Source organism: Salvelinus sp. IW2-2015, linkage group LG10, assembly GCF_002910315.2.
Source record: "Salvelinus sp. IW2-2015 linkage group LG10, ASM291031v2, whole genome shotgun sequence".
Lineage (NCBI taxonomy): Eukaryota > Metazoa > Chordata > Actinopteri > Salmoniformes > Salmonidae > Salvelinus > Salvelinus sp. IW2-2015.
In genome coordinates, this window is record NC_036850.1 from 2079622 (window position 1) to 2107139 (window position 27518).

A 27518-nucleotide genomic window follows, 5' to 3' on the forward strand; every position below is an offset into this window, starting at 1 on the left:
CAGTGCAATAGTTTTAGTATATCCGTCTTCGTCTCTGGTTCTAGGGCTATGTCTGGTGTGACAGCTTGTATCGAAAAGTTAAACGCGAATAAGCTTTCTTTAGGTGTGTAGACTTTTGCGTGAGCCAGGAGAGCTCAAAAAGTCTTATAATCCAAATTAAGGGGGAAAAAAGGTTTTATTGAAATAAAGTACTCACATAACAAATAAAGGGCTCTATTCAATCCGTATCACGGAAATTCATCGCTAAAGCCCAATTGAAATTCACGGTAAATGCTGCATATTTAGGCTCAATCGGAAATTGGCCTCAAATTTCTATTGTGAAATCTGTAATGCTTCAGTGATATGGATTGAATAGAGCCCTAAGTTATCGTCAACAATATTAATGGAACACTTGAAAGACTTACAGGTATGCATTTCAACCATATAGCAGTCATCTTCAGGCAGTGCAATGGGGATAAATACAACATTTCTGGTGAGGACATAGTAAGAAGTTGCCTAATTGTATCCATTTAGGGTCTATACAAAAAAATGTAAGAGAACTATTGACAAAGGAAAATAGTATACTAGATTCTTAAGAAAAGTCTGACCTGAAATTCTGAATCTGACCTCATACAAGAAGTTGATAAATGGCCAGTACTCTCACAAAAACTGATAAAGTTACAGCTTTATGAACTGAACAACAAAATACTCACCTTTTTAGATTATCGTTTTGTGATTGTATGTGTCCTCTTCATGTGAAGAGCATCTCATTTCATTCTGTTATGCAATTGTTTTTTATAAACTTGAACATTTTCTAAGGCCGGTCTCATAGACTAGACATAACATAGTAAACATAAATCGGGCACACTCAAATTAGTACGTGTTAAATMTGGTTTGATTACATAAGATAGAAGGCAAAAGACAAAAGTGAATGGGGGCTTGGTCAGGGAGAATGGGTGGTCATATAAAGCGAACGTCTAGCAACCCAAAGGTTGTGTGTTCGAATCTCATCACGGACAACTTTAGTGCATTAGTAACTTTTCAGCTACTTAGCATTTTAGCTAAACAACTCCTACCCCAACCTCTAACCCATATCCTAGCTAACGTTAACGTTAGCCACAACAAATTGGAATTCGTAACATATTGTACACAATGGATGATGGACAGCCACAAATTAATACATAACATACCAAATGTGACATATCATGTAAAGAAGAAAAACCCTTGAATGAGTAGGTGTGTCCAATTTTTTTGACTGGTACTGTATGCTGGTGACATGATGATCGGTGCTTGGCTGTCAATTGACAAATAAAAAGGACCTTGCTCTTATRCATAATCTCATTATTTACCCTCTGCACTGAATCTGCAAGTGGTTGGCTAGATAGAGCACATGCCAAGACCAGACTGGGAACATTAGCCGTTTATTGCAGACTTTTTGTTGCAAAACCATCAGCAGAGTAGAAAATGGGTAGTTATATGACAAAAGTGCTTTTTATGTGCTATACATCATTATGCACAGCTTTTTATTCTCAAGAAGCAAGTTTGATGCAAGCACACCATTGCCGGTGTATGTGTATATTTTTTTGTTCAGATATTAGAATATTAGCTTGAATTGATGGAAACCTAGCTAATGAAACAAACCTGGATATTTTTGCAGCAGCAATAATCATTGTACACACTTTATGCTTTGTAAATGAGTTGAGAAATAGACGTTTTGAGAGGCCCCGTCCATTCATACAATCTCCATTTTGCTCTACTTCTCTTCTCCCTGCAGTCTCTCCAGAGACGCTGGGGTTCCTGACGGCCATCGGACTCTTCCTCATTCTGATGATCATCCTGTTCTTATACCTCAACAACAAGCTATCGCTTGAGAATGCCGGGAGCCGGCCATGCCTAGACGAGTTCAGGAAAACCAAGGAGTTGCAAGGTAAATCTGAACTCTGTGTGTGTGTGTGTGTGAGCTGTAAAGAAACCCTGGGTTGAATTGACAATGCCTTGAGGGCATGTTCATAAGTTTGACACATGGAGTGCAAATGAGCAGCTGTATTATGTGCAGTAGTGATGTGTAGTTTGTCAACGATTCGTTCTTTTTGAATGTCCCTTTTGGTCCCGCTTATAAAGGCTTCATGAAGCCTTCATAATGCCTTTATAAATACTACGTAAATATGTTACAAATCATATATCATGCTTTATAAAGTGTTCATAAGTGTCATAACTGTGTGACAACCCACTATGTCAAATATGACAGAAACCTGTGCTTTATAAAGGGTGGCTTAAGCACCGCTTAATAATGGCCTTATAAATCATTATATTGAGGCTTCATAAAGTATTTATAACCCTGTCATGCATCATTGCAACACCAGGATATTGGATTCGATTCCCCGGACCACCCATATGTAAAAATGTATTCACGCATGACTAAGTCATTTTGCATAAAAGTGTCTGCTAAATTTGATATTATATTACATTTCACTAAAACATTTCTAGGATGGCCCAACCTCTTTCTCTCTTGGATGCATAGTCAATATTGGACCTGACCTCAACTTCCCCCCCAAAAAACATTGGTAGGGCCTTTTTAAAATTAGTTTAAAAAAAACATCTGTTTTTCCCCCCAAATTCTGTTTTCTTGGTTTTGTTTTTCCAGGTTTTGAATTTCTCCATTTTTGTTTCTGGTTTACCACAGTTTTTTCATAGAAAAACAAGAAAATTTGATTTTCTGTGTTCACAACTATGCTTAAACCACATCTGATGTTGACTTGAGATCTGGGAAAAATTTAAGAAACTTACGATTTTTTTGTGTAGTTGTCCTTTTATTCAGAGAGAATGCCCTGCACTGTTTGGTTAGCGGGTTTTCTGTAGTGCAGTAAACAAACATGTGATGTGATTCAGTCCCCAATGGAATGGGTGGAGTAAAAGGCCAGCAACCCTCCGTATTATTAAGAGCTCCATGAAATGACACCATACAGTGCTTTCGGAAAGTATTCAGACCCCTTCTCCACATTATGTTACGTTACAAACTTATTCTCAAATGTATTATAGTATTTTTTTTCTCATCAATCTACACACAAGACCCCATTTTGACAAAGCGGAAACAGGTTTTTAGACATTTTAGCAAATGTATAATAWAAAAACAGAAATAGCTTATTTACGTAAGTATTCAGACCCTTTGCTATGAGACTCAAAATTGAGCTCAGGTGAATCCTGTTTCCATTGAATCATCCTTGAGATGTTTCTACAACTTGATTGGAGTCCACTTGTGGTAAATTCAATGATTGGACATGATTTGGAAAGGCACACACCTGTCTATGTAAGGTCCCACAGTTGACAGTGCACGTCAGAGCAAAAACCAAGCCATGAGGTCGAAGGACTTGTCCATATTGTTTTCAAAACAGGATTGTGTCGAGGCACAGATCTGGGGAAGAGTAGCAAAATATTTCTGCAGCATTGAAGAACACAGTGGCCTCCGTCATTATTAAATTAGTTGAGTGGTCAGATGGAAGTAAAAGCCACGAGAGCCTGCTTGGAGTTTGCCAAAAGGCAACTAAAGGACTGACCATGAGAAAAAAAAATCTCTGGTCTGATGAAACCAAGATATTGAACTCTTTGGCCTGAATGCCAAGGATCAAGTCTGAAAGAATCCTGGCACCATCCCTACGGTGAAGCATGGTGTTGGCAGCACCATGCTGTGGGGATGTTTTTCAGTGGCAGGGACTGGGAGACTAGTCAGGATCGAGGGAAAGATGAACAGAGAAAAGTACAGAGAGATCCTTGATGAAAACCTGCTCCAGAGCGCTCAGGACCTCAGACTAGGATGTAGGTTCACCTTCCAACAGGACAACGACCCTAAGCACACAGCCAAGACAACACAGGAGTGGCTGCAGGTCAAGTCTCTGAATGTCCTTGAGTGGCCCAGCCAGAGCCCGGATTTGAACCCAAGCAAACATCTCTGGAGAGACCTGAAAATGGCTTTGCAGCGACCATCACCATCCAAACTTACAGAGCTTGAGAAGAATGGGAGAAATTCCACAGATACAGATGTGCCAAGCTTACTTATATAAATGTAATATTTCAGTTTTTGATTTTGAATAAATTTGCACAAAATTCTTAACCTGTTTTTGCTTTGTCATTATGGGGTATTGTGTGTAGATTGATTAAATTGTTTTTTCCCCTCATCAATTTTAGAATAAGGCTGTAACGTAACAGAATGTGGAAAAGTCAAGTCTTCTGAATACTTTCCAATTGCAATGTATATGCGACTGACCGGCTCAAATCGGTCTTATGTAGCAACATTTGAAACCGTTTTTTTTTTACATTGAGGAACAATGAGAAAGTCATTTTGCTTAGAAAATTAATAAACTTGTAATCTCACTTTTGAGAAAATGGCCTTTGAATGTTTTGGTACTACTACTGGAGAGCCCTTCTTTGTCTAAGCCTATTCAGCAGGCTTAGACAAAGAAGCATCCTTCACACCCTCTTAAGCTTAAGCTTTTTCCCCAACCATCTTTTTAAGGGTTTATCCGAGCGTTCTGTACTAACAGCAGCAGTCAAGCTCTCCTGTTAACTTCTCTGCGCTACGGATCCCTTTAGCGGGATAATTTTCCTAAACAACCGCTGAATTGCAGGGCGCAAAATATTACAAAAAATATTTATAATCATGCAATCACAAGTGAAATATACAAAAACACAGCTTAGCTTGTTGTTATTCCACCTATCGTGTCAGATTTTGAAAATATGCTTTGCAGCGAAAGCAATCCAAGCTTTTGTGAGTGTATCAATCAATGCTAGAACAGCTAGCCCCAAATTAGCATGGTCACGAAAGTCAGAAAAGCAATAAAATTAATCGCTTACCTTTGATAATCTTCGGATGTTTGCACTCACGAGACTCCCAGTTACACAATTCCGGGGTTCCGCGTTATGTTCAGAAAACCACAGCCTCGTTCCGTTCGACGAAAAGTATCCGTAATGTTCGTAGAAACATGTCAAATGTTTTTTATAATCAATCCTCAGGTTGTTTTTAACAAACATAATCGATAATATTTCAACCGGACCGTAACTGTAACGGCTGCTCTCCTCCTCTTCGTCTGAAGAGGAGAAGCATGGGTCGGACCAATACGCATCGAGGTATGCAGTCATAATGAATTTATTTAAACAAAACCGAAAACATGAAGAACACTTGAATTGATACAAAATAACAAAACGACGTAGACTGACCTAAACATGAGAACTTACAGACACACGAAGAACGCACGAACAGGTACAGACTACACAAACCGAAACAGTCCCGTGTGGCGCGACAAACACAGACACGGAAGACAATCACCCACAAACTAACAGTGTAAAACAGCCTACCTATATATGATTCTCAATCAGAGGAAATGAATAACACCTGTCCCTGATTGAGAACCATATAAGGCTAATTAACAATCACACTCCCACATAGAACAAACAACACAGACTGCCCATCCCAACTCACGCCCTGACCAACTAAACACATACAACAAGAGAAAACAGGTCAGGAACGTGACATACCCCCTCAAGGTGCGAACTCCGGACGCACACAAAAGTCTAGGGGAGGGTTGGGTGGGCATCAATCACGGTGGGGCTCAGGCTCTGGGCGTGGTTCCCACCACCATAGTCATCCCGCTTTTGTAGCTCCCAATGACCACCTCCAAATACACCACTAAAATAAGGGGCATCAGCGGGAAAGCAGGGGCATCAGGGACAGGGGATCAGGGACAAGGGGCATCAGCGGGACAAGGGGCATCAGGGGACAAGGGGCAGCTCGGACTGAGGGACGGCAGCTCGGATGAGGGACGGAGCTCGGACTGAGGGGGCAGCTCGGACTGAGGGACGGCAGCTCGGACTGAGGGATACGGCAGTCGACTGAGGACGGCAGCTCGGACAGAGGGACGGCAGCTCGGACTGACTGACGGCTCTGGGCTCTGGCTGGCTGACGGCTCTGGACGCTCATGGCTGGCTGAGGTCTTGGACGCTCATGGCTGCTGACGGCTCTGGAGCTCATGGCTGGCTGAGGCTGGAGCTATGGGCTGGCTCTGGACGTCATGGCGTGTGGTGGGTTTGTTTGAGGTTTTGGGGGGTTGGGGGCGTAGGTGACGGCTCTGGACGCTCATGGTGGCTGACGGCTCTGGACGCTCATGGCTGGCTGACGGCTCTGGACGCTCATGGCTGGCTGACGGCTCTGGACGCTCATGGCTGCTGACGGCTCTGGACGCTCATGGTGGCTGACGGCTCTGGACGCTCATGGCTGGCTGGGCTCTGACGCTCATGGCTGGCTGACGGCTCTGGACGTTCATGGCTGGCTGACGGCTCTGGACTCATGCTGGCTGACGGCTCTGGAGTATGGCTGGCTGACGGCTCTGGCCGCTCATGGCTGGTGAGGCTCTGGAGCTCATGGCTGGCTGACGCTCTGGACGCTCATGGCTGGCGGACGGCTCTGACGTCCTGTCTGGCGGACGGCTCTAGCGTCCTGTCTGGCTGACGTCTAGCGGCTCCTGTTGCGGACGGTCTAGCGCTCCTGTCTGGCGACGGCTCTAGCGGCTCCTGTCTGGCGGAGGTCTAGCGCTGTCTGGGACGCTCTAGCGGCTCCTGTCTGCGGACGGCTCTGAAGGTCGGACAGCGGGGGCTCTGAAGGCTCGGACAGACGGACGTCTGAAGGCTCAAGGCAGACGGGCGGTCTGAAGGCTCAAGGCAGACGGCAGCGCAGGCGGCGCTTGGCAGACGGACAGCTCAGACGGCGTTGGGCAGACTGCAGACTCTGGCCGGCTGAGGCGCACTGTAGGCCTCTCCACGGTAAGTAGGGAGTTGGCGAGGTCTCCTACCTGACTTCGCCACATTCCCTTTTATCCCCCCAAGAAATTTTTGGGCTTGACTCACAGACTTCCAGCCTCGCTTATGTGCTGCTCTCATACCACCGCTCCTGGGTGTGCTGCCTCCTTCCACTCACGAGAGCGGGATATTCTCCAGTTTGCGCCCAGGGTCCCTTTCCGTCCAGTATTTCCTCCATGTCAGAAATCTCTTTTTCCTGTAATCCTGCGTTTTTAGTTGCTGCTTTTTCCTCGTTGCTTGATCTTTGTTGGTGGGTGATTCTGTAACGGCTGCTCTCCTCCTCTTCGTCTGAAGAGGAGAGCATGGGTCGGACCAATACGCATCGAGGTATGCAGTCATAATGAATTTATTTAACAAAACCGAAACACGAGACACTTGAATTGATACAAAATAACAAAATTACGTAGACTGACCTAAACATGAGAATTACAGAGACACGAAGAACGCATGAACAGGTAAGACTACACAAACCGAACAGTCCCGTGTGGCGCGACAAACACAGACACGGAAGACAATCACCCACAAACTAACAGTGTAAAACAGCCTACCTATATATGATTCTCAATCAGAGGAAATGAATAACACCTGTCCCTGATTGAGAACCATATAAGGCTAATTAACAATCACACTCCCACATAGAACAAACAACACAGACTGCCCATCCCAACTCACGCCCTGACCAACTAAACACATACAAAACAAGAGAAACAGGTCAGGAATCGTGACAGTAACCTATTCAATAAAAGAGAGAAAGAAAATGGAGAGCTACCCCTCTCACGCCCAGGAATTAATCAGAGGACACATGACTAGTTTTTCAAAATAAAAGCCTGAAACTATGTCTAAAGCCTGGTCACAGCCCGAGGAAGCCATTGGGAAAGGAATCTGGTTGATTCCCCTTTAAATGGAAGAAAGACGGGCCAGGAAACAGATTTTTWAAAAAATGTTTAAATCACTTCCGGGTTAGATTTCCTCAGGTTATCGCCTGCAGAATCAGCTTTGTTATACTCACAGACAATATTTTGACCGTTTTGGAAACTTTGGAGTGTTTTCTATCCTAATCTATAAATTATATGCATATTCTACGATCTGGACCTGAGAAATAGTCCGTTTACCTTGGGAACGTTATTTAAAAAAATAAATAATAATCTGACCTCTAGCGTCAAGAGATTTTAAGATCTTTATTATGCACAGATTGAAAATAGCTTTTGATAACAAATGTGTATTTTGTGGTTGTGACCCAGAGACACTTTACCATTTCTTTTGAGACTGTACTTGTGTCAGAAGATTTGAGTGAGTTAGATTTTATTAGATTTCATTTGAAACTACTATTAATGTTCATTTGAAAGACTGGGATTATGTTTTATTTTGATCCAAATTATATGGACCCTGATTTAACTTTCATTGTTAATWAAAAAAAWTCATGGTAGATTCTTTATCCATGAAATGAAGTGGGCGGAGAACAAACCACTCTTCACATTGTTTAAGATAGAATTGAAATGATCAGTAAGTGTAAAAACACAGAAAAGCAATACGTACCATAAAACCTTTTGACAAATTGAAAATGTATCTCGATATGTTAGGTTTATGTACTCTTGTTTGTATATTTCTATTTTTGTATTTGTTTTGTTCATKATAATAATAATAATAATATATATATAGCAGTCAAGCACCCAAGCTAACTTGCTAGCTACTTCCAGACACATATGAGAGAACAGCTCAATGAACATTACTCACCCTAGCAGAGCTGGTTAGGCTGTTATATTATCCAGAGCGTTGGTGACTGCAACTGTGCTGTCAGATTGACCATTCAGAGCGCTTCGCTCTCGGAGTGTTCAGAGTGCATTCTGGATGCTCTGGCCGATGAGTAGGGTTGATCTGAACGTTCTGACCTCACAACAGCAGTCAAGCACCCAAGCTAACTGGCTAACATTGGCTAGCTTGCTAGCTACTTCCAGACACAATGAGAGAATACCCCACTGACCATTTTACTCACCCTAGCAGAGCGAGTTAGGCTTTTTTCATGTTGTCCAGATCGTTGGTGACTAACTGAGCTGATGGCAACATTTTAATTACGCTTTTTTTGCCGACGTTTACTGACATCGGCCATATTCAACGAGTGTTGAGCGTTTGTTAATTCAGTTATTCTGCGCTCTGGCACACTCAGGCGAGAGTCTTTTGTTAAGACATGTACAGTTGAAGTCGGGAAGTTTACATACATTAAAACTCGTTTTACAACCACTCCACAAATTTCTTAAAAAACTATAGTTTTGGCAAGTCGGTTCGGACATCTACTTTGTGCATGACACAAGTCATTTTTACAACAATTGTTTACAGACAGATTATTTCACTTATAACTCACTGTATCACAATTCCAGTGGGTCAGAAGTTTACATACAGTAAGTTGATTGTACCTGTTTCCTCCAGCATCTTCACAAGGTCCTTTGCTGTTGTTCTTGGATTGATTTGCACTTTTCGCAACAAAGTACATTCATTTCTAGGAGACCGAACACGTCTCCTTCCTGAGCGGTATGACTGCTGCGTGGTCCCATGGTGTTTATTCTTGCGTACTATTGTTTGTACAGATGAACGTGGTACCTTCAGGCATTTGGAAATTGCTCCCTAGGATGAACCAGACTTGGTCTACAATTCTTTTTCCTGAGGTCTTGGCTGATTTCTTTTGATGTCAGGTAAATAGGCACCAACTTTGAAGGTAGGCCTTGAACTACATCCACAGGTACACCTCTAATTGACTCAAATTATGTCAATTAGCCTATCAGAAGCTTCTAACGCCATGACATAAATTTCTGGAATTTTCCAAGCTGTTTAAAGGCACAGTCAACTTAGTGTATGTAAACTTCTGACCCACTGGACTTGTGATAGTGAATTATAAGTGAACTAATCTGTCTGTAAAAAAAAAAAATCACTTGTGACATGCAAAGGAGATGTCCTAACCGACTTCCCAAAACTATAGTTAAAGAGAAATTTGTGGGGTGGTTGAAAAACTTCCGACTTCAACTGTCAGAAAGCAGAGACTACCGTTCATGCATTTCACTTTGTACTGATTGTACTCAGATTGTCATTTAGACTGAACTTTACGGTGACTTCCCTTCTACGTTACCCTGTTTTAAATTTAAGCGTCAACAGAATAAACAACCCCAAATTAGTTTATATCCTGTGCTGGGTTTACTTTCGACAGGCTACATTTGTTTTATGAATGACCAAAGGTGTCTGACATTAAAGGAAGTAGAGTGTCATATGATCAAAAGCATTTATGTATGTGTTATAAATTACCTATATTGGTATGACTTATGTACAACGGCATGCGATAGTGTCTTTATGAATGTGTCACGAACCGGCTCGAAGTTCGTAACAAAAAGGGAGACAACGTGGAGATAAGGAATAACAAAATATATTTATAAACTTAACTAAACTAAATACAATTAACAATGGTGTGTGTAGTCAGTAAACAGTAGTGTATGTGAGCGTTTGTGTGCATAAATGTGATAATGAGGGGTGTTGAAGGTGCCAAAGCAACCAGACAGCCACAAAAAATGCCACAACCAAAATATGTAAGTTTGCCTGCATGGAGAGAGTCTCCTCAATAAATGGGGAAGAGGTGTATTTATCCTGGGACACACCCGAGCCCAGGTGTGTCCCATTTCACTGACGACCCTCCCAGCTCCGCCGACCGACATCCTATTAAGGAAAACAAGCACAAAGAGGAAGATTTCAGCAGACAGAGTGGGAGGGTTCCCCCTCCCCCCCAATAAACCTGGGGACCAACAAGGACCCCGGAACATTACGCAGGCCAAAACTCATAACCGAATATGAGTACAGACCAGAGGGTGTACTAAAGGCAGAGATTTCATGTGCCCTACTCGTGGCACCTGCCAATAGCCCTTTAACAGGTCACATTTGCTCACAAACGTAGCTGCTCCGACTTGATCAACGCAGTCCTCCATCCGAGGAAGAGGAAATMAATCTGGCTTAGTGACACTGTTTACCTTATGGTAGTCCGTACAAAATCTGTTCGTCCCATCGGGTTACTGACCAAGATACATGGAGAACCCAACTGGAGAAAGAAGGCTCTGCTATATCACTCTTCAGCACGTACCTGACCTCAGCATCCAGACAACGCAGTTTCTCTGAAGAAACTTTATAGAACCGCAGACGAATGGGGTCAGCATCGCCAAAGTCAATATCGTGTTCTACTAATTTTGTACGTGTATCAGAAAACAAACAAGGGAATCTCCGAATCAGACCGACCATCTCTTCCCGCCCATCAACAGGTAGATGAGCGAGAAGGCTGTCTAAAATATCCTGGGTCTCTGAATTTTTAAATCTTCCATGCAGTATGCAATCGTCAGGACCAGGAACATCTTCCTCCTCATGCACGAACCTAGCATGACAAGAACCCAGCAAAAAAGTAGTATCGGCCAAAATAACCAGTTTACCGTCCTCTGTAGACTCCCACTGTTCAGCATCAGAGGAACGTGCATAATAGAGTTTATTTTMTATTTTTTTTACATGGCACAGCGGGTGTGCTTTTCTCTGATCTGGACTGGCAACTAGATAGTTTTGCTCAGTGCACTGGCGCACAACCGTATATGGACCTTGAAACCAACAATTGGCAGCAGAGCAAGAACCTGCTCCCCTGGACTAAAGTGACGAGGCTCAGTTCGCCGATCAAATATACCCTTCATCCTCTCCTGTGAAGATGATAGCTTCTCTTTAGCCATTTCACCAGCGGCGTACAGGCGTCGCCGGAAATCACACACATACGATAACAGGGACTGAGGGGGCTCGGGAGACTTCCAGTCATCCTGGAGAACAGAGAAGTCCACGCACCCTATGTCCAAACAAGGTCACGGGTCAAACCCGTGCTCTCCTGTGTAACCTCCCTAGCGGCTAACAGTAACCCCTCCTCCCAATCTTATCCATCTCAGTACAATAAGCTCTCAACAAAGACTTAAGTGTTTGATGGAAACGTTCCAGTGCTCCTTGACTTTGCGCGTGATAGGCTCAAGACAAATTGTGTTTAATATGGAGCTGTTGGAGAACCTGACCAAAGAGATTAGAGGTGAAATTAGATTCTTGATCACTCTGAATGACCTTAGGGATTACAAACAGTGAGAAACTGGGTCAAAGCTTTTAGCACAGACTTAGTCGTYATAGACCAGAGAGGATAGGTAGCAGGAAACCTAGTGGTCTGACACATCACAGTGAACAGGTAACTACTACCCTTTTTAGAACGAGGCAGAGGACCAACACAGTCAATAATCAGATACTCAAAAGGTTGGTTGAGTACAGGAATAGGAAACAGTGGTACCGGCTTGATTAGGTTTACCAGTTAATTGACAGGTGTGACAAGTTGATGAACCCAGAAACATCCCTCTTTAAGAACAAATTCTTAGTTACAATGATGGCCGACACRGGGCAAACCTGGTTGATGCTGGGCCAATTGTGCACCGCCCTATGGGACTCCCAATCACGGTCGGATGTGATACAGCCTGGATTTGAACCAGAGACTGTAGTCTRTTGCACTGAGTTTTTAGTGCCTTAGACCACTGTGCCACTCGGTTGCCATGACCAATATACAGTGGGGAGAACAAGTATTTGAGACACTGCCGATTTTGCAGGTTTTCCTACTTACAAAGCATGTAGAGGTCTGTAATTTTTATCATAGGTACACTTCAACTGTGAGAGACGGAATCTAAAACAAAAATCCAGAAAATCACATTGTATGATTTTTAAGTAATTCATTTGCCGAAGCTATATGACTGTGCCATCAACTTGATTATTTAGCAGACATCACTTGCTTATATTCAGTCAACACATATATTTAAGAATATAATTGAACATTTTCATTTCTCTTAGAATAAAAACCTTAGTGCAACAACAGTTTTAGTAAGTAATACTGATGAGTAGAAACAAAAAAATAKGTGTCTTTTTCCGGGTGTTCATGCAGGACGGAGGAATAGCAATTCTTACACTATTGTTCTAAATTCAATCACCTTCTTCTTCCTCATCATTCAGTTCATTGAAATTCAATTTTGAAGTCGTGCACAATTATCATTTTCTATTTGGTTTATATCGCCCAGTCATTGTCAGTTAGAGACACAGTAGCACCTTGGGACCCAAAAGCATAATCAGTGCTCTAACTCTCCCTTGTGCTGGTCTGGAGCAATAAAAGTGACGCAGGGTACCGTACTAAACCACAAGTCCCGCAGCATAATCTCAAAACTTTTAGTTGAGAAACCACTGTATGTAACTACTGTGAAGAAAAAAAAAGAGAAGTGCCATGTTTGAAGAATTGTAAGTAGAATTTACATGTAAAAAAAAAAAAATTATAATAGAAATTGTAGATAGATGAAGTCGGAAGTTTACATACACTTAGGTTGGAGTCATTAAAACTCGTTTTTCAACCACTCCATACATTTCTTGTTAACAAACTATAGTTTTGGCAAGTCGGTTAGGACATCTACTTTGTGCATGACAAYTAATTTTTCAAACCATTGTTTACAGACAGATTATTTCACTATATCACAATTCCAGTGGGTCAGAYGTTTACATACACTAAGTTGACTGTGCCTTTAAAAAGCTTGAAAAAATCCAGAAAATTATGGCTTTAGAAGCTTCTGATAGGCTAATTGACATCATTTGAGTCAATAGGAGGCATACCTGTGGATGTATTTCAAGGCCCACCTTCAAAACTCAGTGTCTTTTTGCTTGACATCATGGGGAAATCAAAAGAAATCTGCCAAGACCTCAGAATTTTTTTTTAGACCTCCACAAGTCTGTTTCATCCTTGGGAGCAATTTCCAAACGCCTGAAGGTACCACGTTCATCTGTACAAACAATAGTACGCAAGTATAAACACCATGGGACCACGCAGCCGTCATACCACACTGGAAGGAGACGTGTTCTGTTTCCTAGAGATTAACGCACTTTGGTGCGAAAAGTGCAAATCAATCCCAGAACAACAGCAAAGGACCTTGTGAAGATGCTGGAGTTAGCGCTACAAAAGTATCTATATCCACAGTAAAACGAGTCCTATATCGACATAACCTGAAAGGCCGGTCAGCAAGGAGAAGCCACTGCTCCAAAACCACCATAAAAAGCCAGACTAAGGTTTGCAACTGCACATGGGGACAAATATCTTACTTTTTGGAGAAATGTCCTCTGGTCTGATGAAACAAAAATAACTGTTTGGCCATAATGACCATCGTTATGTTTGGAGGAAAAGGGGGGGCTTGCAAGCCGAAGAACACCATCCAACCGTGAAGCACGGGTTTGGCAGCATCATGTTGTGGGGGTGCTTTGCTGCAGGAGGGCCTTGTGCTCTTCACAAAATAGATGGCATCATGAGGAAAGAAAAGTATGTGGATATATTGAAGCAACATCTCAAGACATCAGTCAGGAAGTTAAAGCTTGTTCGCAAATGGGTCTTCCAAATGGACAATGACCCAACATACTTCCAAAGTTGTGGCAAATAGGTTTAAGGACAACAAAGTCAAGGTATTGGAGTGGCCATCACAAAGCCCTGACCTCAATCCCATAGAAAATTGGTGGGGCAGAACTGAAAAAGCGTGTGCGAGCAAGGAGGCCTAAAACCTGACTCAGTTACACCATCTCTGTCAGGGAGTAATGGGCCAAAATTCACAACCCTTCAAAAAGAGTGCTCTAAAATGTCAATGATGTTTTGGGTCTTTGATCTGGGCTGATATGAGTATGTGGTGTGAGTGTGGGAAATGGCTGTGGGTGTTATTGGGAAGTATTGGTGGTGTTTGGTTCCTGTAGGTGGTCAGACAATCATGTGAGACGCCTGGGACATAATGTGAACATAAATGTACACCATTCAATGGTGGTAGAGCGTGGGGATATGTGGGTATACTCACAGCAAGTCTGTGTAGAACTATATATGTACTCTATCCAGTGGATAATAAGTGGTGCATCCTCAAAATGTCTTAATGTGCTTTACCTGAAAGGAAAAAGTGTAAAATTAATTAAAAATACCAGTTTTAAAGGGTTTGAGTAAATTCAGTGCTTGAGGCTTAACTACAGACACCCTGGTGCGAATCCAGGCTGTATCACAACCGGCCGTGATTGGGAGTCCCATAAAGCGGCGCACAATTAGCCCAGCGTCGTCTGGGTTGGGCCGTTGTAGGCCGTCATTGTAAATAAGAATTTGTTCTTAACTGACATGCCTAGTTAAATAAAGGTTTWWAAWAATMATCAGGTAATGTATTTATTCATCCACATAAGATTGTACTGTTTGGTATCCATGTGATCACACAATCTTTACTCAGACGATGAATGATGTTTTGAGTGTGTACTAATGCAATATCACATTCATGTGGGGTATTTATGAAAACATGCCATGCAAAAGTTTTAGAACATAATGGTTTGTGATGCACTGGGTTGTACCCAGGCTCATGGAGTTCTCACATTACTTGAGCGAATCACAACTCTCCTGAATGCCGCTCCTACAGACGTAGTCTTAAAGTGTAAGGGGGTGTGTGTGTGTGTTCAAAGGCAACCATGGTATGAAGAAGTGTTCCGGTCTGTCATAATAGACGTCTGTGCGTTGGTTGGTACATGACTAATCGGTTACCCAGCTCTATTTTTCATCATTAAGAGAGTGAAGAAAATAAAGCAGACCATTTCCCAAGCATTGAAAACAGCCAAAGTAAGTAGATTATTTCACTCTCTGTATTTTGTTTAAGGAATGTAATATGTGTTTAAGGATTGGTCAAATTTGATCAGTTGTTTACACTAGGATTATTCATATTGGTAATTGGAAATATCACATGGTTTTATATTTATAAATGTATATATTTCACAAGGTCCTGTTGAAGAATCCGGTTGAAAATCACAAATGTTTATTTTATTGATTGTAGGACCACATGTCTTTTACAGCCAAATTAGTATCATTACACCTTAAACTCTAAACSATTTTGACATAAAATAAATGTATTTTAACATTCCCTTTGTGTGTGTGTGTGTGTGTGGCTTTGTGTTCAACTAGTATTGAAATCAAACCTATTTCTGTTCAACTTGATATATTTCTCAATGTATCTGTATGAGGGAACATCGGCAGACCACACACAAAGCAGTAGGTGGTATACTATTGATCATGTCTCATTACTCAACTATAGGACATCCCTTGTATTTTTATGATAATATATGTATTTACTCCTTCCTGCCGGGGTTTGGTTTAACGACTTCCGTAGGCATGGTCAGGCCACGAATACAGATCCAGTAATTGCAACCGTTGGATAACTCCTGGGATGAAGATGCCTCAGTGAATCATAGTGTCTATGAATCGAACAATGATGAGCGTGATGAAAAAAGCCTCAGTGAATCGGAGCGTCTATGAATCGAACAATGATGAGCGTGATGAAAAAAGCCTCAGTGAATCGTAGCGTCTATGAATCGGACAATGATGACCGTGATGAAGAGGCCTAAATGAAGCTTAGCATCTACAGGGTAGGCCGTCATTGTGAAATACTAATTTGTTCTAAACTAACTTGCCAAGTTAAATAAAGGTTAAATAAAAAAATCGAAATAAATGGATTGGACAATGATGTGTGCACTTTCTGTAGAATGTGGACATTTTTCACAACCACCCATCATTGAAAATGAGCCATTGAACAATGCCTCTCAACAAAAGGTAGGAWCCCAACCTAGCATTGCAGAAGCTTTGACTGATATGTTAAAAAAAAAATTAAAAAAAAATGTTGCTCACAATGTACAAGATCTGAATGAATGCTCGCATAAACTTGCAGACGCTGCAGAACGCTTTGGGTGACATGGACACATTTATGGAAAACATCATGCATGAGAATCGTTGTGTTAGGGTTGCGATTAGTGAACACAGAGGTTACACAACGACATCGATCAGAGTGTGATAATCTTTGTAAACGTTTTGAACGTGTGGTGTTTGAAGTCAGCAATGGTGTTATAACTTTGATGACCTTAGACTAGAGGTTTGATAATGAGACATTTAATGTAGTGTTTAGTGATCATGGAAATTACATCTGGTGATGTGGCATATTTGTACATTTTGGCTGATCTCTAATATTGTTATTGTCGTCTGCTGTAATTATACATTTTGTAAATCTTTTTATGGTGATTTTACATGGTAATTTTACTTGGTTAGTATTTTCATTGTGGCTTTTTAAAAATTAATTTTACTCGGTTAGTATTTTCAATGTGGCTTTTTCTGTTTTATATATGCTGAACAAAAATATAAATGCAACATGTAGCYTTGGTCCCATGTTTCATGAGCTAKAATAAAAGATCCTTGAAAATGTCCATACTCAAAAAAGGCTTACACAGGTGCACCTTGTSCTGGTGACAATAAAAGGKCACTCTAAAATGTGCTGTTTTTTCACACAACACAATGCCTCAAGGTTTGTGTTGCCACAATGCAATTGTCATGCTGACTGCYGGAATATCCACCAGAGCTGTTGCCAGATATTTGAATGTCCATTTATTTACCATAAGCCACCTCCAACGTTATTTTAGAGAATTTGGCAGTATGTCCAACCAGCTTCACAACCYRAGGCCAGATGTAACCACGTCAGCCCAGGACCTCCACATCCGGATTCTTCACCTGCAGGATCATCTGAGACCAGCCACCAAGACAGCTGATGAAACTGTCGGTTTGCACAACCAAACAATTTCTGCACAAACTGTCAGAAATTGTCTCAGGGAAGCTCATCTGCGTGCGCATCATCCTCACCAAGGTCTTGAACTGGCTGCAGTTAAACGTCGTAAACCAACTTCATTCAAGTAGGTCGTATGAACCTTCTTGCTCTGGACTCKAGACTCTACAATGTGACATGATATTCCTAGTTGATATTGACAGCTAAAATGTACCAATTTCAGCTCTAAATGCAGGTCTAAAATGCAGTTTATTTKTTTATCTTGTATTTTGTATCACCATTTTTGACTGGAATGACAGGCTACATTCCCCCAGCGATTGCGAGCGTGTGTTCAGCCTGTATGCAAAAAAAGTTTGAGAAACACTGAGCTAGCGAGACTATAGGTATACATCTATAGGATCAGGTACAGTGCAAACGTAAAAATTGTAGGAAGGGAGGATTGCCATAAATATTTACTGTTTACTTTGCATGCTCACCAGCAATGGGGCATCAGTCTTGACCCTGGGACTATAAGGTCATATTTGCCAAAGCATAGTTCTGAGATATTGAGCATCAAACATTTTACATCCCAGATCTCAGAACCAAAAGCTGGGTAATATGATTGTGTGACCACCTACAGGAACCAAACACGACCTGAATGAATGCCCAATAACACTCAAAACTATTTCCCACACTCACAACACACCCACAGACACTCACCTAAGATCAAAGATCCAAAACATATGTTATTTCACGTGGTGAAAAGCATATGCTGCAAAAGCACGTGGTGGAATTCTCCTGTATTAAAATGCCATGCCCGCCKTACTAAAGTGTATMTACACTATGATTTWGACATTCAAACSAATCTGGWTGGCTAGAAAACATGTTGCTCTACTGAATTCTGATTTAATCCTCAAATAGACCATGTCAATATTTTTACGACATTTGTGATGCTAAATAGCCAGCGTTACTTATGAATGATTATGATAGGGCAAGTCACATATGTAGTAATTAAAACATTCCAGATTGCATAAATCAACTCYGTAGGTTCGGCGCTACAGAAYCCTGMAGGTTGGYTCTCCAAATTTCATCACTGTAAATGATGTGGACTTACAATCAAAATTGTGAATAACGGCACTGTCACGTATACTCCCTCTCAGGAGCTCGAGGTTGTTTGGCTGCTTATATTTACGCACACCTGTCACCATCATTACGTGCATTAGCGRCTCATCAGACTCACCTGGACTCAATCACTGCCTGATTACCTTCCCTATATATGTCACTCCCTTTGGTTCTTTCCCTAGGTGTTATTGTTTCTGTTTCTTGTTTCATATCTGTACGCTACTCGTGTTTTTTGTTTTGTTCCTTATGTTATTTATTATTAAAGTCACTCCCTGAACTTGCTTCCTGACTCCCACCATACACATTACAGAATAACGCCTCACCAAAGGGAAGCATGTTTTTTTGTTTGTTAGTGTAGGTGACATCGGGTCTGGGTGTCGCTACTGGAGCAACCGGGAAAGCCTCAGCTGGCTCATCAGGCTTCCGTGCCTCACCCGGCACGTAAGGTTTGCAAGATCCAGTTGGCCCGTCAAGCATCCGTTGCCGAGTCTTCCGAGGATGCCTCAGCTAGCATGAKGGGCTTCCATGCCTCAGCTGGCTCAACTGGTTCACAAGACTCAGTAGGCTCAGCAGACTCCCGTGCCTCGGCCGGCTCGTCAGGCTCCCTCGCCTCGTCCGGCTCATCAGGCTCCCTCGCATCGGCCAGCTCGTCAGGTTCCCGCGCCTTGGCCAGCTCCAATGCCTCAGCCGGCTCTTCAGGCTCTCATGGCTCCCGTGCCTCTGCCGGCCCGTCAGGTTCCCACGCCTCGGCCGGTTTGTCAGGCTCTCGCGCCTCCGCCTGACAACCTTAAGCCCTGGAGAGGGAGTATATGTGACAGTACCCCCTCCCTGACGTGCGGCTTCAGCCGAAGGATGCCAATTATAGGGTTGTCAGGCTCCCGCGCCTCGGCCTGTCAGTTTCCTGCGCCTCGGCCAGCTCGACAGGTTCCCACACCTCAGCGCGGGAACCTGTCCCTATGTTCGGCGTCCTTCGRCTGAAGCCGCASGMKYGGGAGGGGTACTGGTACTGTCACATATACTCCCTCTCCGGCGCTCGAGGTCAACAGGTTACTTATTATTACACAAACCTGTCACCATTGTTACGTGTATCAGCGCCTCATCAGACTCACCTGGACTCAATCCCCTGCCTGATTACCTTCCCTATATATGTCACTRCCTTTGGTTCTTTCCCTAGGCGTTATTGTTTCTGTTCCGTTGTTTCATTTCTGTACGCTACTCGTGTTTCTTGTTTTGTTCCTTGTCTTATTTATTATTAAAGTCACTCCCTGAACTTGCTTCCCGACTCCCAGCGTACATGTTACAGCGACTGTCTACTTCAATGTGGAAAAAGGGCCGAAATACATGTCATGTTGATATGACTTTCAGTTTGTTTCCATATGACTGGTTTCAAATCAATCTCCAGGYAAAAGGAAAAATATGGAAAGAAAATGCTATTTGTATTTACAATCCCCTTATCCAAACGTACTAATTTACCCGACTCTTATATATGTTCAGAACTTAAAGTGCACGGAGAATGGTGTTATTTCTATTAGAAATAGTAGGTTTATCCACTTGGAACCGACAGGTGCCCGACCTTATTTTTGGTTTCCTTGCGCATTAAGGTGGTGGAATTATYAGGGAATTAAAAGGTCAGAATATGTGTATCTTTAGACACACCTCTGCRACACCTKCATTTCTGTGATCTCCAAACCCAAAATGAATAAGTTCAAGTTCACAATACGTTAGAGTCAAAGTGCATAAAAATGGAATTAAGTTCAATTTACGCGTGCATAACTCAGGTCGGAATTKCCCCCTAAGGGATCTTGCCAGACATTGATTCAGCTTTGATCTAAACCTTATTTAATGAGCAGCATTCCGAGAGGTGGCAAAGTGTTGCTCCAGCAGATCTGCACTTGTTACACCCCATTATAGCAGTAGGTCTGCAAGAGGGACTCCAAGAAGCTCCTCATTAAATATATGTGTAATCTTTATCTACAAGGTTTTGGCTGCATTTCCTTTCGCAACACACTACAGTAAAGTTAATTCTACATTTCAAAGGGAAAAACAATATCTCATTTGGGATTGGAACTTGCAGCAAACTACGAAATTTACCAAGAGCCAGAAGTGTCAGGAGACTCGTCTGAAATCGGTACAACTGATCTGCCAACTTCTGTCTGTAGCGTCCGAACTGTTTGGGCTACACACTAACATGACTAAAGGTGAGACTCTCACAAACATGTACATGTTGGTTGTTTTTCTCTAGGACACTCACAGGCCTCACAAGACTTGTCTGAAGGCCCCCTGGTACCAGTTGAAAACGATGAATGGAAGTATGCTGTATATGGAGACTGTTTAATGCCAAAACTATGTCGATAAAGACGTTAAAAAAAAGATATAATTGTGTGTGGGTAGATCAGCTTTAATATTGTAGAAAGATTGTAGCTTCCATCAATGTAATTGTCTGCATCACTTCCAATCATCCATATAAAAAAAAATATATACCCTTTGGAATTACCTGGATTTCTGCATACATTTTACATACAATTTGATCTGATCTTCATCTAAGTCACAACAATAGACAAACACAGTGTGCTTAAACTAATWACACACAAATACATGATTGTATTTTTCTTGTCAGTTACTGACTTTTACCTTGGTTTCACTGAGCTTGGGCTGTAGTGTCTATGGTAAACAATGGTATTATTTATTGTTCTCTGCTGATACAAGTATCACAATTTATACAATTTAAACGAATGGGTCTAATCCTGAATGCTGATTGGTTAAAAGCGCATTCCAGCTGGTGTCTATTCTACAAGTTACCACCGGCTAAATCTATGAGGTTAAAATGCCTATTTACTCTGTTCCATCTGACTACGCAATCCATTGTCTCATCAGCCCAGGCAGGGAAGTTATAAACACTATAAAAAGCATCTAGACATTCTCTCACATTTCTTTTAGACTAACATTWWGTTTTCAACAGCGGAGATTTGTATAAACCTTGCTGTCTGTCTCTCCAACATTTGCAACATTGTTTTAATATTCAAATACGATCTCCACCTGTCCCATAGTAAAAGAACGTGTATGAGTCGAGAGTTGGGACGAGAGAGAGAGGCAGGCATCGTTTCTTAGCCAGTCGAAATCATGAATCAGCTGGCATCATTTTTATGGATATATACAAAGAAATGTCACTAGAAAACAGCTTAGTTTGCAGTCTTTCTAGCTTCGGTTTGAAGTTATTGTGTTAGCTGTGTTGTTGGCTAGCTCCTCTGAACAACAGTGTCCTATCMAGAGAGCACATTTTCTATGGCAGGCGAAATTGTTTCTCATTAGCTCATTGTTATGGATGTATCCAAATAAATGTCACAAGAAAACTGCTCAAACAAATGCATCTACTGTCGTTATCCTGTCTGCACTGTTTGACTTGACTGTAAGTTAGCCGTAGTTGGCTAGCTAGCAACCAAGAGAAAAGAACGTTGCCAGCCAGTATGTCAATGGAACATTTAGAATGAACGACTGGGTCACGTCCATAGATACACAACAAAAAGACTGAATGGCTGGATCTCGTCTCTGGCAACTGAACCAATAGAACGAACGACCAGCTGGCTTGAGTAGCAACCCTAGATTTGTTTCGGGACTACATTTTGTGGAAGGATGAAATAGTATGAATAAATTCATCAAAATATGTCAATCATTATTTGAATATGTTGGTAACCTGTTATATAAAAGTGATAATACCATCGAAGCCGGTGTTTGGAGGATATATTGGCACAGTTTGCTGGCCCTTGCCTAACAACACCCATGCCAATATATCCTCCAAACACCGGCTTCTCGGGCATTATCATTTAAATATGACACTGACAGCCACATACAAATAAATATAGTAACACAAGTTATTTTTTATTTTTTTCGTCATGGAAACGTATTCCAGTGGCTGTATCAAGCAAGAAGGCAGTAACTGCCTTCTAGGGTCAAAGGTCATGTCAGTGGTCAGGGTCAATATGAATAAACAATTACGTCATAGTAAGACATCAGATAACCACATCTCCATTGATCTGCCTACAATTAATTTAGCTGGACAATAAAAAAAACTTTGATGTCATTATTCTCAGTTTCACTGAGTTACTGCTCTTTTGCTTGGTAGGGCAGTATGGGTGCTGCCATTTTTCCCTCATGTGATCAGTGGTGGGGAAAAGTACTACARCTCATACTTGAGTAAAAGTAAAGATACTTTAATAGAAAATGAAAGTCACCAAGTAAAAGTGAAAGTCACCCAGTAAAACACTACTTGAGTAAAAGTCTAAAAGTATTTGGTTTTAAATATACTTAAGTATCAAAAGTAAATGCAGTTGCTAAAACATACTTAAGTATCAAAAGTAAAAGTACATATAATTTAAAATTCATTATTTTAAGAAAAATATAGCCAGGGTCACACTCCAACACTCAGACATCATTTAAAAACAAAGCATTTGTGTTTAGTGAGTCCGCCAGATCAGAGGCAGTAGGGATTACCAGGGATGTTCTCTTGGTAAGTGTGCTAATTGGACCATTTTCTGTCCTGCTAAGCATTCAAAATGTAATGAGTACTTTTGGGTGTCAGGAAAAATMTATTGAGTAAAAAGTATATAATTTTCTTTAGGAATGTAGTAAAGTAAAAGTAAAAGTTGTCAAAAATATAAATAGTAATGTGAAGTACAGATACCCCCCAAAACTACTTAAGTAGTAGTTTAAAGTATTTTTACTAAAGTACTTTACACCACTGCATATGATACTGTATACTAGTAGGGCCAGGAGTTTTCCTAGTCAGGTCTACTCTTTTGGGTAGTTTGTTGCCTCTACCAGATGACTGTCCACTCCCATCTTGGCTCAAAGCAGCCTCTAATTTGACTCTTGATTGTTGTTGTGAAATGTTCAACCTGATATGGGGCAAAAAGTATACATCATTTATGAAACAATATTATGAAAAGTTACTGCATGTATAGTGGTGACATAGCCTTTCTACTCTGAACAAAAATATAAACGCAACAGTGTTGGTCGCATGTTTCATGAGCTCGTCTGAGTGTGCCAGAGCGCAGAATGACAACTGACAAATTTACGAACGCTCAACACCTGTTTAATATGGACGGTGTCAGTAAACGTTGGGAAAAAAGCGTTTTAAATTGTCACCAGCAGCACAGTTGCAGACACCAACACTCTGGATAACATAAAAACAACCTAACCAGATCTGCTAGGATGAGTAAAATGGTCAGAGTGAGCTGTTCTCTCATTTGGGTCTGGAAGTAGCTAGCAAGCTAGCCAACGTTAGCCAGTTAACTTGGGTGCTTGACTGCTGTTGTTAGGTCAGAATGCTCAGATCAACAGAGCACACTCTGGCTGTGGGGTTCTGGTCTGGGCAGGCATAAGCTATGGACAACGAACACAATTGCGTTTTACCAATGCCATTTTAATGCACAGAGATAGCGTGACGAGATCCTGAGGCCCGTTTGTTGTAAGGATCGGACCCTTTTCTTKAATTTTCACCTAAAATGYCATARCCAAATCTAACTGCCTGTAGCTCAGGACCTGAAMCAAGGATATGCATATTCTTGATGCTATTTGAAAGGAAACACTTTGAAGTTTGTGGAAATGTGAAATTAATGTAGGAGAATATAACACATTAGATCTGGTTAAAGATAATACAAAGAYAATGCAAGAGAAAGGCCAATATATGACTTAGGAATCTAGGCGCAATTCAGATGTTGGCCACTACATGGCAGCAGTGTATGTGCAACGTTTTAGACTGATCCAATGAACCATTGCATTTCTATTCAAAATGTTGTATCAAGACTGCCCAAATGTGCCTAATTGGTTTATTAACACATTTTCAAGTTCATAACGGTGCAATCTCCTCAAACAATAGCATGGTATTCTTTCACTATAATAACTACAGTAAATTGGACAGTGCGGTTAGATTAACAAGAATTAAAGCTCTCTGCCGATATCAGATATGTCTATGTCCTGGGAAATGTTCTTGTTACTTACAACCTCATGCTAATCACATTAGCCTACGTTAGCTTAACCGTAACGCGGGGGAGCACCGATCAAGTAGAGGTTAAAATAAAAATGAAAAATTGGTAATTAAAGCTGATCCTACATTTGATCTTAAGGACAGAAATCTACTGGAACATATCTCTTTCCCTTTTTATCTTCCACCTCTAGAAAAGATCTACCCTGACGGTGACCTGAAGGATTCGTCGTCAGACAGCGAGGATGAGGTGATGGGCCAGTACCAAGAAGCAGTCAACCGTTCGCAGGGTCTCCGAGGCGGGGCTAGCGGCAGCCAGTCGAATGGCTACGGCTGGGAGATGAGGCAGAAGTACAGCCCCCAATTAGCCGAGTATGACGGCTACAGCAGCGAGGCCTCGGCAGAGGACGGTAGGTTATGTCTATAGGGCAAAGGTGGGCAATCTTAGGGCAACGGTGGGCACAGTGTGGGTGCAGTCTTTTGTAACTACATTGAAAGGCTCAGTTAAAAATTAAATGTTAACCTGTGGGAGCCACAAGAGTGCGGCCATCAAACAGTGCACTGTAGATTCTATTTCAGAACCACCCGGCAGTGGAGAGCGCCATTCTTCAGCAGGCCGCGCCCAGCCCSCAACAGCACTCATAATGAGGAGATCATGTACACCTCCCACATGAAGAAATACTATAGTATACTATGGTTACATTTTTTGCTGTCTTTACTGTAGTATTTACAGTTACTTTAGTAACAAAAAAACTGTAGTACATACTATAGTAATAACTGTTTTTGCGGACTGTAGTACACTGTAGTATTTACTATAATGTTTGTATTTTATGATCTTTGACATAGCAGTGGGGGCTTTGTCCTTGAGGAAAAAGATTATCTGGTTAATAATCAGATAAGAGCTAATTTTCCATAACCTGTAGGTAGGTAGAACTGAGGTCTGAACAGAMAGTTCAAAGCRTCAGCTCTTTTTTTATAACCTGTAGGGAACACAATATATGGCCTATACTTGGCATGTAGGTTTCTCACTGATAGGTGGCACAAATTTGGACATGGGGAGGGGAATGGGCAGGGTATATGCAAATMAAATACTGTAGTATATACCAGAGGTGGGACCAAGTCATTGTTTTACAAGTCACAAGTAAGTCTCAAGTCTTAGCACTCAAGTCCCAAGTCAAGTCTCAAGTCAAGACAGGCAAGTCCGAGTCAAGTCTCAAGTCAAGACCAAKCAACTGCCTAACCAGTTGTTGCTCAATCTTGGGTGCAATGATCACGTTCCCGCACTGACTGACTGTGTGGAGGCTCATTGATTTAATGTTACGTTAGTCAACATGCTACACTAGCAAAGTTATGAATGATATAGCTGTCAGCTATATTAGCCACGACTTACCCTTCTTTGTGCTGCTTCAAATGTTGAACAAATTTAGAAGATGTTGCGCCTCCGTCTGTCATTTTCTTCCCGCAAGTTTTGCAAGTTGCAATCCGTTTTTTGTTGATACAGRGTAGTCTTTATATCCYAAAATAATATTTTGGGGTATCATCTTTCCAGGGCTCATTTGGATTCACCCGCCGACGTTCCTCTGCACTGCCACGCAACTATTTCTCAGCTGGCTCAATTTGATTGGCTGCTGTCCGATTCAAACTGTAATCCGTTAAATGAAGAGTTGATGCGCTGCACACTTTTTTTAATAGCATCATTTTTAATATTTGGGCTTGGGGAGGGTATCAAGTCAGTTCGAGTCAAAAGGCTCAGGTCCAAGTTAAGTCACGAGTCATTGGTGTTAAAGTCAAAGTCGAGTTTCAAGTCATCATATTTGTGACTCGAGTCCAAGTCATGTGCCTCGAGTCCACACCTCTGGTATATTCTATTGTAATTACTGTTGTGTTTTTGCAGACTGTAGTGTTTGTGCGGATATTAATTTGCCACTGAACAAAAATATAAACATGTAAAGTGTTGGTCCCATGTTTCGTGAGCTGAAATAAAAGATCCCAGAAATGTTCCATAATGCACAAAAAGCACAAATTTGTTTACGTCCCTGTTAGTTGATTGCCTGCGTCCGTAATGGGTCCGCGGTCAAACCGACCACCCCTCATCACTGTCAAACGCTCCCTAAAACACTTCAGCGAGCAGGCCTTTCTAATCGACCTGGCCCGGTGTATCCTGGAAGGATATTGACCTCATCCCGTCAGTAGAGGATGACTGGTTATTCTTTAAAAGTGCTTTCCTCTCCATCTTAAATAAGCATGCCCATTCAATTTTTTTAAAACTAAGAACAGATATAGCCCTTGGTTCACTCCAGACTTGACTGCCCTTGACCAGCACAAAGACTTCCTGTGGCGTATTGCATTAGCATCGAATAGCCCTGCGATATGCAACTTTTCAGGGAAGTAGGAAACCAATATACACATTCAGTTAGGAAAGCTAAGGCTAATTTTTCAAACATACATTTTCATCCTGTAGCACAAATTCCAAAATGTTTTGGAACACTGTAAAGTCCATGGAGAATAAGAGCACCTCCTCCCAGCTGCCCACTGCACTGAGGCTAGGAAACACTGTCACCACCGATAAATCTATGGTAATCAAGAATTTCAATAAGCATTTTTCTACGGCTCGCATGCTTTCCACCTGGCTACCCTACCCGGCCAACAGCTCTGCACCCCCCGCAGCAACTTGCTCAAGCCCCCCGCTTTTCCTTCAACCAATTCCAGATAGCTGATGTTCTGAAAGAGCTGCTAAATCTGGACGCCTACAAATCAGCTGGGCTAGACAATCTGGACCCCTCTCTAAAACTATTCCCGCAATTGTTGCAACTCCTATTATAGCCTGTTCACCCTCTCTTTTGTAATCGTCTGAGATCCCTAAAGATTGGAAAGCAGCTGCGGTCATCCCCTCTTCAAATGGGGCGACACTCCAGACGCCACAACTTGTTTACAGAACTTAT

The 27518-nt window shown here is 41.8% G+C and overlaps 1 protein-coding gene across 1 annotated transcript in view; it reads left to right on the forward strand.

The window, feature by feature from the left end:
* The window catches only part of syt14a (synaptotagmin XIVa), a 179084-nt gene that overhangs the window by 81410 nt on the left and 70156 nt on the right, over positions 1 to 27518 (forward strand). The window contains exons 3-4 of the mRNA XM_023995029.2: positions 1754 to 1906; positions 24771 to 24986. Coding sequence (XP_023850797.1) covers positions 1754 to 1906; positions 24771 to 24986 — 369 coding nt within the window. The remainder of the gene's footprint in view (positions 1 to 1753; positions 1907 to 24770; positions 24987 to 27518) is intronic.